Source organism: Oncorhynchus tshawytscha, linkage group LG18 (genome assembly GCF_018296145.1).
Source record: "Oncorhynchus tshawytscha isolate Ot180627B linkage group LG18, Otsh_v2.0, whole genome shotgun sequence".
NCBI lineage: Eukaryota > Metazoa > Chordata > Actinopteri > Salmoniformes > Salmonidae > Oncorhynchus > Oncorhynchus tshawytscha.
The window spans coordinates 9030669-9044019 of NC_056446.1; the positions used below are offsets into that span (position 1 = coordinate 9030669).

Consider the following 13351-nt stretch of genomic DNA (forward strand, 5'->3'; position numbering starts at 1 on the left):
CTCAAGGTGTTTTTCAAATATCTATTCGATAATATATCAACCGGGATAGTTGGATTCTTAGTAGGAGCGACAAACAATGGCCGCATTTGTCTATTACGCACAAATCACTATGAGAGCCAGCAGCCGACCACTGACGCTATGTTGTCGTTCACGCTCATTTTTCCAAATTTAAAAGCCTGAAACTATATCTTGTGACACTAGACACATTAAGGAAGCCATAGAAAAAGTAATCTCGTTGATATCCCATTCACTGCTCAATAGGGACGCATAGGAAGGGACTCTTATTTAGAAACCGCTGCGTTCCTGATTGGATTTTTCTCAGGCTTTCGCCTGCAATATCAGTTCTGTTATACTCACAGACAAGAGAATGCCAAGAGTGTGCAAAGCTGTCATGGCAAAGGATGACTACTTTGAAGAATCTCAAATATGAAATATATTTTGATGTAACACTTTTTTTGGTTACTACATGATTCCATGTGTTGTTTTGATGTCTTCATTATTTTACAATGTAGAAATGAGTAAAAATAAAGAGACCCTTGATTGAGTAGGTGTGTTCAAACTTGACTGGTACTCTGTGTGTGTGTGATATTTATTTACATTTTAGTCATTTAGCAGATGCTCTTATCCAGAGCGACTTACAGTTGTGAGTGCATACATTGTCATACTTTTTTTTGTACTGGTCCCCCGTGGGAATCTAATACAGAACCCTGGCGCTGCAATTGCCATGTTCTACCAACTGAGCTAAACGGTACTGGATTCCAGTCCATTTCCCCAACTTAGCTCATCCGGTGTCAGTTGAACTTTGTCGTCACATGGAAGATTACTTTCTGGCTCCTTTACACAGCGGACCTGGAGTCAATTTGACTCTGCAGTCTGGAAGCTGGGGCGCCATTAAAATTCATAGTGGTGCAGGAGAGGGACCACTGGGGAGACCAAGCTGAAAAGGGATCTTTGTTTTGCTGTGTAAATAGTTTTTTTCTCTTCTCCCTTCCTATTTTGGATGCTGTTTCCTATAGAAGCTCCTCCCCTCCAGGTTTGGTGGTGATAATGAGTCCTGGGTTGTGTTCAATATAGAAAAAATAGCATTTTGAAATGAGTAGGTACTTGCTAAATTTGTCTAATATCATGTTCATTTTCTGTTGTAACATATTTTGCTAGTTTGCCCTACTGAACAACCCTTGAACCTCTACCACTCCTATTGTTTGGACTCCTACACGCAGACTAGCCCAGTCACAACTGCAAAATGGGACTGCCCACAACAATCAATATGTAGATTTAGGCTTTTCCGATGCAAAAATAAGAATCAACCTTTTCATGCGCTTTTCTCTTGTTGTCAATTCACTTTGAATTGTTCTTTCTATGGAGTAATTAATTTGGCCATATCTACTGCCATAGTCAAGTCAGATATTATGTATAGGCTCAGTATGTAGCCGGAGGCAGCTAGACATCATGGCAGTGAGTAAACAGTCCAGTCAGTCAGAGCCCAGGCCCCAGCCCAGAAGACATCCCGTTAGACCGTTTCCAGTGGGCGTCATTGAGTTTACTTACTTCAATTTCACCAGACCAGCTGCTTGAGGAGGAAATGGTAGACTGCAGGCCTTGAGGCGAGTAGAGTACTGGCGAGTAGAGTACTGCCTCTACCCTTGGCCTGCAGCCATCCTCCCTTGCCTCTGCCGAACCCTCCAGTACCACCTGGAGCAGACAAACAGAAAGAGACCAGACCATCACCACCAGAACCAGAGGAGTGGAGGAAGGACTAAAGACACCAACCTACACCTGGAGTGAGCATCCCACAGAGGGGTACCTCCATTGAACTCTGTCACGGGGTACCAGGTGTGTCTGCTTGCTTTGAGGTTGTCCATCCTCCCCCTGCAGGACCGGAGCAGACCAGTGACCAGTGACCAGACAACCCCCAAGACCCAAACACTCAATCCGGACAGTTTTATTTCCATCTCTTCATTCAAAGACTCAATCATGGATACTCTTACTGACAGTTGTGGCTGCTTCAAGTGATATAGTTGTCTCTTCCTCCTTGCCCTTTGCTGTTGTCTGTGCCCAATAATGTTTGTACAATGATTTGTGCTGCTACCGTGTTGTGCTGCTGTCATGTTGTTGCTACCATGCTACTTACTGTATGTTATCTTAGGTCTCTCTTTATTTAGTGTTGTGGTGTCTCTCTTGTTGTGGTGTTTTGTTATATATTTTTATTCTTAATTCCAGCCCCCGTAGGAGGCCCTTTGTTAGGTCGTCATAGTAAATAAGAATTTGTTCTTAACTGACTCGCCGAGTTAAATAAATAAAAAGAGCCTCAATGGCATTCACAATGGCCAGGAGATGACAGAAAACACCAAAGACTCTGTTGGCAGCAGTCTCCCTCATACCGGAGTCCATACACATCTCTATAGGGTTGTCAGTGCACACCAATAACCTGGGTAAATACTGTAGGCCTCATTTTCTCAACTGAAACATTAGCCCTAGAAGCGAAAGGTGTAGGGCTAGGGTTTGTTAGTGCGCTTACAATGCTGATATTGTAATGAATATTATATATTGTAGCAGGAATTTGATCATGTGATGAGAACTAACCTACATGGAATTAAGTCTTTGAAAGACTACAATCTTGACGTCATGCTTGATTCATGGAAATCAGAGGGTGCCCTCGTTGCGACATACTATATTTAAAAAAACATTTACCTCAGTGGACCTCCTTAAGCAGGCAGTCATGCCAGGTTTTTTTCTGGGTCAAAAATGGGTGTAGGTGGTGGGTGTGACGGGGGCGTGGCAATGGGCTCAGTCAGCACAGCTGTATTTGAAACTTTTTTACATTTTTTATCCTGCAATTCTACACATTTCTCCATGAAACTGAGATGCATTTTAGCCGTTTTAAAGGTAGTTTCCTGCAATTCTACACATTCTGCCATGGAGCCGAGGAAAAATGTTGCAGCAATTTTCCTGAGATTATTTTATTTTACATTATGCATTTTGCCATGACTAATATTTTTTTGCTTAAACATATAACAAAAGCGATATTGCTAAATTCATTGTTTTACAAACAGAAATAGCTCATGAAACATGTTACCAACACTTTACATGTTGCGTTTTTATATTTTTGTTCAGTGTCCTATCATTTATTTTATGACTTAGGAGTCTATAAGCATTCCTGCATGCTCACCTCCATAAGGCAGGCCTAAAAAAATAAGGACTTGCCATGTTTGTGCGGCATACAGTAGGTCAGTCTTATCAATTATTAACCAAAGAACGGAATGGCATACCTTTTCTCTCAAAACGGAAGTAAATGGATGGCCATTGTCAATACAGGCTAAACTCCTGATTAGCTGGTCTGTGTCGAGGGGTTATGACACTATTGCCTCTCCACCTATCGCTATCTCCATTAGGGGTTCCCTTCTAAAATCAACACTGTTCCTTTTACTGTAACTAACTACAGCTGCTATGGCACCCCTCAGAGCCTTTCCTCTCTAGGTTTCTTTCAATATTCCTGCCTTCTAGGGAATGTTTCCTAGCCACTGTGCTGTTACTCTTTGGGGCTTTAGACTGGGTATCTGTGTAATGAACTTTGACAACTGCTGATGTAAAAAAGGCTTTATAAAATACATTTGATTGAATCTGACTATAGGCCTACATGTGCAGTAGGGGTTTTCACAACCATACATCAGTTTACCACACTAGCTAATGTGTGAAATCTGAAACGAGCCCAGGATTAAGTATTTAAAGTGAAACGTGATTTTCACACTCAGTTCCCTCTGATCAGTCTTTCTGTCTATTACGTGACCTTTTTGTTTATTTATTTTTATTTTATTTAACTAGGCAAATAAACACATGGTCTGTTTAGTCTGTACATATCATCCCCTTTGAAGTACAGTACATTTATTTTTTGTACATTACTCTACAGTTGGTCATTTCATTGTTACTTCCTAAAGTGTTTGAACACCTACAGTTGAAGTCGGAAGTTTACATACACTTATGTTGGAGTCATTAAAACTTGTTTTTCAACCACTCCACAAATGTCTTGTTAACAAACTATAGATTTCTGTTCATCTGTACAAACAATAGTGGCAAGTATAAACACCATGGGAACACGCAGCCCTCATACCGCTCAGGAAGGAGACGCGTTCTGTCTCCTAGAAATGATTGTACTTTGGTGCGAAAAGTGCAAATCAATCCCAGAAGAACAGCAAAGGACCTTGTGAAGATGCTGGAGGAAACGGGCACAACCGTATCTATATCCACAGTAAAACGAGTCCTATATCGACATAACCTGAAAGGCAACTCAGCACTGCTCCAAACTGCCGTAAAAAAAAGCCAGACTACGGTTTGCAACTGCACATGGGGACAAAGATCGTACTTTTTGGAGAAATGTCCTCTGGTCTGATGAAACAAAAATAGAACTGTTTGGCCATAATGACCATCTTTATGTTTGGAGGAAAAAGGGGGAGTCTTGCAGGCTGAAGAACACCATCCTAACTGTGAAGCACGGGGGTGGCAGCATCATGTTGTGGGAGTGCTTTGCTGCAGGAAGGACTGGTGCACTTCACAAAATGGATGGCATCATGAGAAGGAAAATTATGTGGATATATTGAAGCAACACAGAAAATTTGTGGGCAGAACTGAAAAAGCGAGCAAGGAGGCCTACAAACCTGACTCAGTTACACCAGCTCTGTCAGGCTGAATGGGCCAAAATTCACCCAACTTATTGTGAAAAGCTTGTTGAAGGCTACCCAAAACATTTTGACCCAAGTTAAACAATTTAAAGGCAATGTTACTAAATACTGAGGGTATGTAAACTTCTGACCCACTGGGAATGTGATGATAGAAATAAAAGCTGAAATAAATAATTCTCTCTATTCTGACATTTCACATTCTTAAAATAACTGTGATCCTAACTGACCTAAAACAGGGAATTTTTACTAGGATTAAATGTCAGGAATTGTGAAACTGAGTTGAAATGTATTTGGCTAAGGTGTATGTAAACTTCCAACTTCAACTGTGTCTCTCTTTTACTAAATAGTAAATAAGAATGTTTTTGTGTTACTAATGTCTTTCTGTCATGTCTCTGTCTCCTCAGGTCAATGTTCGCGTCACCACCATGGACGCTGAGCTGGAGTTTGCCGTTCAGCCCAGCACCACTGGCAAACAGCTCTTTGACCAGGTCAGGGTTAACAGTACACTAATGACTGTCATATTAACACAGATATAGGATCTTAATTTAAGTCAGTTTGCTACAACAGGAAAATAACCTTGTAGAAATGTGAATTATAATTAATGGACTTTTTTTTTAGGGGTCGATCATTTTCTTTCATAAGGTAAAATCAAGTCTGAAATGTCAAATTGGAAATGACATATTACATATTTAAATGTCCTGCATTGCAGGAAAGTTCTCCTGCAACAGGGAAATCAAATTAAGATCCTACATCTGTAGCCACACGTTTAGTATTGTTATCAGTAGTAACCAAACCCGTACCAACACCACAAGTATGTATAGCAGGTTTTTGCTTTGCAATAATTCTCCATTACTGTAATAAGACAATCCATTTAGTGAGGCTTTCTAGGTGTGTGTGTGTGTGTGTGTGTGTGTGTGTGTGTGTGTGTGTGTGTGTGTGTGTGTTGGTCCTGCTCCAGTGACCCACCCTGAACCCTACTCCCCCACCTCTGTCTTCATACCTCCAGGCATGTCCTGTCCTCACACACACTCATTAATGTTCTCAAGGAAGGTTTCAAGAGATTTTAACTGGAACTGTTCTTATCAGACCTTCCCTTCTCTCCTGGAACCATGACGACCATGACCAGGAATGGTGCTGTGCTAAGAGCCAAGAGTTTACGGAAACTGATTAACGATAGTGTGAGAAAACGGAGTATGATGAAAGTCTTTACTTTGATCAGATTACAATATACAGTGGGGCAAAAAAGTATTTAGTCAGCCACCAATTGTGCAAGTTCTCCCACTTAAAAAGATGAGAGGCCTGTAATTTTCATAATAGGTACACTTCAACTATGACAGACAAAATGAGAAGAAAAAAAATCCAGAAAATCACATTGTAGGATTTTTTAAAATGAATTTATTAGCAAATTATGGTGGAAAACAAGTATTTGGTCACCTACAAACAAGCAAGATTTCTGGCTCTCACAGACCTGTAACTTTTTCTTTAAGAGGCTCCTCTGTCCTCCACTCGTTACCTGTATTAATGGCACCTGTTTGAACTTGTTATCAGTATAAAATACACCTGTCCACAACCTCAAACAGTCACACTCCAAACTCTACTATGGCCAAGACCAAAGAGCTGTCAAAGGACACCAGAAACAAAATTGTAGACCTGCACCAGGCTGGGAAGACTGAATCTGCAATAGGTAAGCAGCTTGGTTTAAATAAATCAACTGTGGGAGCAATTATTAGGAAATGGAAGACATACAAGACCCCTGATAATCTCCCTCGATCTGGGGCTCCACGCAAGATCTCACCCCGTGGGGTCAAAATGATCACAAGAACGGTGAGCAAAAATCCCAGAACCACACGGGACCTAGTGAATGACCTGCAGAGAGCTGGGACCAAAGTAACAAAGCCTAAAATCAGCAAGGGCATTGAAGATGAAACGTGGCTGGGTCTTTCAGCATGACAATGATCCCAAACACACCGCCCGGGCAACGAAGGAGTGGCTTTGTAAGAAGCATTTCAAGGTCCTGGAGTGGCCTAGCCAGTCTCCAGATTTCAATCCCATAGAAAATCTTTGGAGGGAGTTGAAAGTCCGTGTTGCCCAGCAACAGCCCCAAAACATCACTGATCTAGATTAGATCTGCATGGAGGAATGGGCCAAAATACCAGCAACAGTGTGTGAAGACTTCCAGAAAACGTTTGACCTCTGTCATTGCCAACAAAGGGTATATAACAAAGTATTGAGAAACTTTTGTTATTGACCAAGTACTTATTTTCCACCATAATTTGCAAATAAATCCATTAAAAATCCTACAATGTGATTTTCTGCATTTTTTTTTCTCATTTTGTCTGTCATAGTTGAAGTGTCATCTTATTAAGTGGGAGAACTTGCACAATTGGTGTGTCAGATTGTGAAATTATGCTTTACAGCGAAAGCAATACAAGCGTTTTAAGTTTATCGATAGCATAACAAAACAATAAGTACACCTAGCATCAGGTAACTTGGTCACAAAAAATCAGAAAAACAATCAAATTAATCATTTACCTTTGATCATCTTCGGATGTTTTCACTCAAGAGACTCGCAGTTAGACAGCAAATGTTCCTTTTGTTCCATAAAGATGTTTTTTATATCCAAAAACATCCGTTAGTTTGGTGCGTTATGCCCAGGAATCCACCGGAAAGAGCGGTCACGAAAACGCAGACAGAAAATCCAAATTATATCCATAAACGTACATGTCAAACGTTTTTTTTATAATCAATCCTCAAGGTGTTTTTCAAATATCTATTCGATAATATATCAACCGGGACAGTTGGCTTTTCACTAGGAGTAACAATGGGAGTAACAATGGCTGCCTTTTCTCTTTTGCGCACAAATCACTCAGAGCCCCCACCTGTCCACTTACGCAATGTGGTCATTCACGCTCATTCTTCAAAATAAAAGCCTGAAACTTCCTGATTGGATTTTTCTCACAGAGAAATATTTTTACAGTTTTGGAAACTTTAGTGTTTTCTATCCTTAAGCTGTCAATTATATGCATATTCTAGCATCTGGTCCTGAGAAATAGGCTGTTTACTTTGGGAACGTTATTTTTCCAAACATAAAAATAATTGTATTTTATTTATTTATGGATAGCAAGGGGCACACTCCAACACTCAGACATAATTTACAAAGCATTTGTATTTAGTGAGTCTGTGTGGTATGTCGCAAAATGTTATGACCACACATCACTATTCATTTTATATCAATATTTTGCTAAGTGGATGGGTCTCTACAGAAGGTCTAAACTGTACCGCCTATGGTTACTTGCATAGTAGCAATATCAGAAATAGTGTTAATATAAATAAAATAATATACAGTATGTACATGAACAATATAAGTAATGATAGTGATAAATGAGGTAGTTGTATGCATACAATCAGAGGTAAAGTGGCTGAGCAGCAGGATAAAAAAAGAATAGTAGCAGCAACGTGTGTGTGTGTGTGTGTGTTAGGAGACAGTCATTTGAATAGAGGGACTGCAGATAGTGCTGATGACTGGTCCGTCCAAACCACGCATGAACAAGGGAATCTATATTCGGAGAGCCTGGTTCTGTCCTGCCCTTGACTTTGGTGCAGGGCATGTGATGTCCATAGCCTTTTCGTCCCTGACCTCCCTGATCTTCTCAAAAATATAAAAGTTTGTCTAGCTGTGTCCAGTTCAGGTGGTGCTTGTACAGGCAGACCATCTATGGGAGGAAGGATGTCAGCATTGCACAGCAGCTGAAACCTGGTCCTGACTGAGTCGGAACGCTCCTTGGCGACATCACAAGGCTCCAGAGCATCGAAGCTGTAAAACAGGAAATAACAAAAAAAATGTTGAAGACATTACAACCTTGTACATCATCAATTCAACAATCAATTCCCAAGTTTAAAAGAAGAATAACCGCATACAATGCAATGTAAATGTATTCACCTGAAGTGCTAGTAATGCTTGATCTGAAGCAGTATCCTGAAGTATGAGTCGGGTGTTGTTGCCAGCCATAGCTTTCCACCAGCACCGTACCATCCTCCAGTCCAACCAGCTGTAGAATGTTGACCCTGTCACAGGGCTGTCCTTCACAATACCAGCAATCTCAGACAAGGTGTTCACTCTGGTCTTTCTGAAGCGCTGCTTGATGAGGCCGAAGCATAAGTTGTGGGGAAAACTTGGTGTGGTCTGTGATCAGGAAGTGAACGTCCGGACTAGAGGTCGTCCGGTTAATCGGAATGGCCGATTAATTAGGGCCGAAGTTTTCATAACAATCGGAAATTGGTATTTTTGGATACCGATTTAGCCGTTTTAAATTAATATATATATATATTTTTTTTTACACCTTTTTATTTAATCTTTATTTAACTAGGCAAGTCAGTTAAGAACACATTCTTAATTTCAATGACGGCCTAGGAACGGTGGGTTAACTGCCTCGTTCAGGGGCAGAACGTCAGATTTTCACCTTGTCAGCTCGGTGGATTCAATCTTGCAACCTTACAGTTAACTAGTCCAACACTCTTAACCACCTGATTACATTGCACTCCACGAGGAGACTGCCTGTTACGCGATGCAGTAAGCCAAGGTAAGTTGCTAGCTAGCATTAAACTTATCTTATAAAAAAAACAATCAATCAATGATAATCACTAGTTGACTACAAATGGTTGATATTACTAGTTTATCTAGCATGTCCTGCGTTGCATATAATCAATGCGGTGCGTATCGTTGCTCCATTGTGTACCTAACCATGAACATCAATGCCTTTCTTAAAATCAATACACAGAAGTGCAAATTTTTAAACCTGCATATTTAGCTAAAAGAAATCCAGGTTAGCAGGCAATATTAACCAGGTGAGTCAGTGTATATGCAACAGTTTGCCAGGATTTTACGTAATTATGACATAGCATTGAATGTTGTGCAATGTAACAGGAATATTTAGACTAATGGATTCCACCCGTTAGATAAAATACGGAACGGTTCCGTTTTTCACTGAAAGAATAAACGTCTTGTTTTTGAGATGATAGTTTCCGGATTTGACCATATTAATGACCTAAGGCTCGTATTTCTGTCTGTTTATGTTATAACTAAGTCTATGATTTGATAGAGCAGTCTGACTGAGCAGTGGTAGGCAGCAGCAGGCTCGTAAGCATTCATTCAAACAGCACTTTAGTGCATTTTGCCAGCAGCTCTTCGTTGTGTGTCAAGCATTGCGCTGTTTATGACTTCAAGCCTATCAATTCCCGAGATTAGGTTCGTGCAACCGATGTGAAATGGCTAGCCAGTTAGCGGGGTGCGCGCTAATAGCGTTTCAAACGTCACTCGCTCTGAGACTTGGAGTGGTTGTTCCCCTTGCTCTGCATGGGTAACGCTGCTTCGAGGGAGGCTGTTGTGTTCATGGTTCGAGCCCAGGTAGGGGCGAGGAGAGGAACGGAAGCTATACTGTTACACTGGCAATACTAAAGTGCCTATAAGAACATCCAATAGTCAAAGGCTAATGAAATACAAATGGTATAGAGGGAAATAGTCCTATAATAACTACAACCTAAAACTTCTTACCTGGGAATATTGAAGACTCATGTTAAAAGGAACCACCAGCTTTCATATGTTCTCAATTTCTGAGCAAGGAACTTAAACGTTAGCTTTCTTACATTGCACTTTAACTTTCTTCTCCAACACTTTGTTTTTGCATTATTTAAACCAAATTGAACATGTTTCATTATTTATTTGAGGCTAAATTGATTTTATTGATGTATTATATGAAGTTAAAATAAGTGTTCATTCAGTATTGTTGTAATTGTCATTATTACAAATACATTTTTTTTTTAAATCGTCCGATTTAATCTGTATGGGCTTTTTTGGTACTACAATAATCGGTATCGGCGTTGAAAAATCAGAATCGGCCCATGTCTAGTCCGGACTGTGTTGGAGCTTGTGCATGGTCCGCCAGGCACAATACCAGAGCACAAACTTGTTCTTGTTTTGGCCACTGCAGTTATCACAATTCAGGTCCACATGTGTTTCCCCACATGGTGCATGTAGTTGATGACTGCGCTGCTGCCTTTGCTGGATGATATGACTTCATCAATCAAGCAGTTGACTTGTTGTGCTATTCCTTCACAGCAGACACCAAACAAGCCACACTTGCGAGGAGTTAAAAAGTAGATGGGAACTGGCTGCATAGGGTCAGAAGGATAGTGCACTTGCAAACAACAAAGTAACATTATGATAAATTACAACTAATTGTCTCACCCCTGTCAATCTGTCTTTACACCGCTCAGTGAAATGTGTTTGTTGCCTCCCATCCATCCATATGTATATCTCTTTCTCTCTCTCGGTCAAATGTTTTAGAACACCTACGTGTTCAAGGGTTTTTCTTTTTACTATTTTCTACATTGTAGAATAATATTGAAGACATCAAAACTATGAAATAAAGCATATGGAATTATGTAGTAACAAAGTGTTAAACAAATCAAAATATATTTGAGATTCTTCAAATAGTCACCCTTTCCTTGATGACAGCTTGGTATTCTCTCAACCAGCTTCATTAGGTAGTCATCTGTAATGCATTTCAATATCAATTAACAGGTGTGCCTTAATGTGTGGAATGTCTTTCCTTAATGCGTTTGAGCAAGTCAGTTGTGTTGTGACAAGGGTGGGATGGCGTATCGCTACAGAATGCTGTGGTAGCCGTGCTGGTTAAGTATACACCTTTGGGGGTGTATACAGAAGATAGCCAGCCCTATTTGATAAAATACCAAGTCCATATTATGGCAAGAACAGTTCATATAAGCAAAAAGAAATTACAGGCCATCATTACTTTAAGACATGAAGGTCAGTCAATCTGGAACAGTCGCAAAACCATCAAGTGCTATGATGGAACAGGCTTTCATGAGGACCGCCACAGGAATGAAAGACCCAGAGTTACCTCTGCAGATGATACGTTCATTAGAGTTACCAGCCTCAGAAATTGCAGCCAAGTAAATGCTTCAGAGTTCAAGTAACAGACACATCTCAACATCAATTGTTCAGAGGAGACTGTGAATCAGGCCTTCATGGTCGAATTGCTGCTAAGAAACCACTACTAAGAAGAGACTTGCTTGGGCCAAGAAAGACGAGCAATGGAAATTAGTCATTTGGTCTGGAGTCAAAATTGGAGATTTTTGGTTCCAACCGACGTCTTTGTGAGATACGGTGTGGGTAAACGGATGATCTCTGCATGTGTATTTCCCACCGTAAAGCATGGAGCAGGTGTTATGAAGAGGGGGCTCTGCTGGTGACACTTTCTGTGATTTATTTAGAATTAAAGGCACACTTAACCAGCATGTCTACCACAGCATTTTGTAGCGATACGCCATCCCATCTGTTTTGGGCGTAGTGTGACTATCATTTGTTTTTCAACGACCCAACACATCCTCAGGCTGTGTAAGGGCTATTTTACCAAGAAGGAGAGTGATGGAGTGCTGCATCAGATGACCTGGCCTCCACAATCCCCCGATCTCAACCAAATTCTGATGGTTTGGGATGAGTTGGACCGCAGAGTGAAGGAAAGGCAGCCAACAAGTGCTCAGCATATGTGGGAATTCCTTCAAGACTGTTGGAAAAGCATTCCAGGTGAAGCTGGTGCCAAGCGTGTGCGACGCTGTCATCAAGGCAAAGGGTGGCTATTTGAAAAATCTCAAATATATATTTCATAGTTTTGATGTCTTCACTATTTTATTTGTTGTTGAGTGTATATGTCCTTAATCAGTATAAAGGAGGAAATGTTGCTTATGTGTTGAGCAAAATCAAAACTGTAATCTATCCTGATGTCTTTGCTTGCTGGTTGTGGGGGCCCCCAGAGACAACTACAGGTCTTGACAGGTGGTCTTGCAGTCAGCAACCATCTTCTGGTAGACAGATCGCTCACTCTGAACAAGCAGGAGATGCTGCTCTTGCTTCTTCAGCTTGGCTGACCTAACAGCTTCTGGCAGATTGGCAGATCTGAAGAGCCCATAGCACTTGTCTGTCCTCGGCTTGAGTTCTGGGGCAGCAATTTTCTCCACAGATTCCTGAAGGAAGACAGCCCGACTACACATACCTCTGGAAAATACAGAAAAAATGTGAGATCAATAAAAGTAGTGCCAATCATGTTGGTGGTCAATTAAATGGTAAAATGTGTTTATGCTTTACATACCAAGTGTTGTCATCGATTCCTTGTAGAGACGCCACACTGCTACTTTTGTCACACGGGATTGTCACACAGCTTTCCACCAAAAGTGTTTGTCCAAGTTGGCGTCCTGGTAATACTATTGCATTATCCTCTGTGTAGTTGAAGTTCACCACTAGCTGCAAGTCCTCATGCTTCAGGTGTAACCTGTGCTTGCTTGGGCCAGCTCTCTTTTAGATGGGAGTCATTAGACCATTCTCCTTATATGACACACTTCATATATTAAGTTAATGTTAGCTAGCATTCCAGCCATCTAACCTCCGCTAACATTATCTAGCTAACATCAAGCTTTAACTTGGTCTTTTGTTTAGACATGTAACGTTAGCTAACTAAAAAAATCATCTGAAATCCCAATCCATAGAGTAACATTAGCAAGCCAGCCATCGAACTGGGTAGCTAACAGCAAACTTCAGCAATACAAACCGATTGTCATAGCTAGCTAAAGTTAAGCAAAATGGGTTCAATTTTAGATTC

The 13351-nt window shown here is 40.7% G+C and overlaps 1 protein-coding gene across 2 annotated transcripts in view; it reads left to right on the top strand.

The window, feature by feature from the left end:
- LOC112217431 (ezrin) overlaps positions 1–13351 on the top strand; it is a 58477-nt gene that overhangs the window by 11819 nt on the left and 33307 nt on the right. For both annotated transcript variants that reach the window (XM_024377715.2, XM_024377714.2), the window contains exon 3: positions 5081–5164. In XM_024377715.2, coding sequence (XP_024233483.1) covers positions 5081–5164 — 84 coding nt within the window. The remainder of the gene's footprint in view (positions 1–5080; positions 5165–13351) is intronic.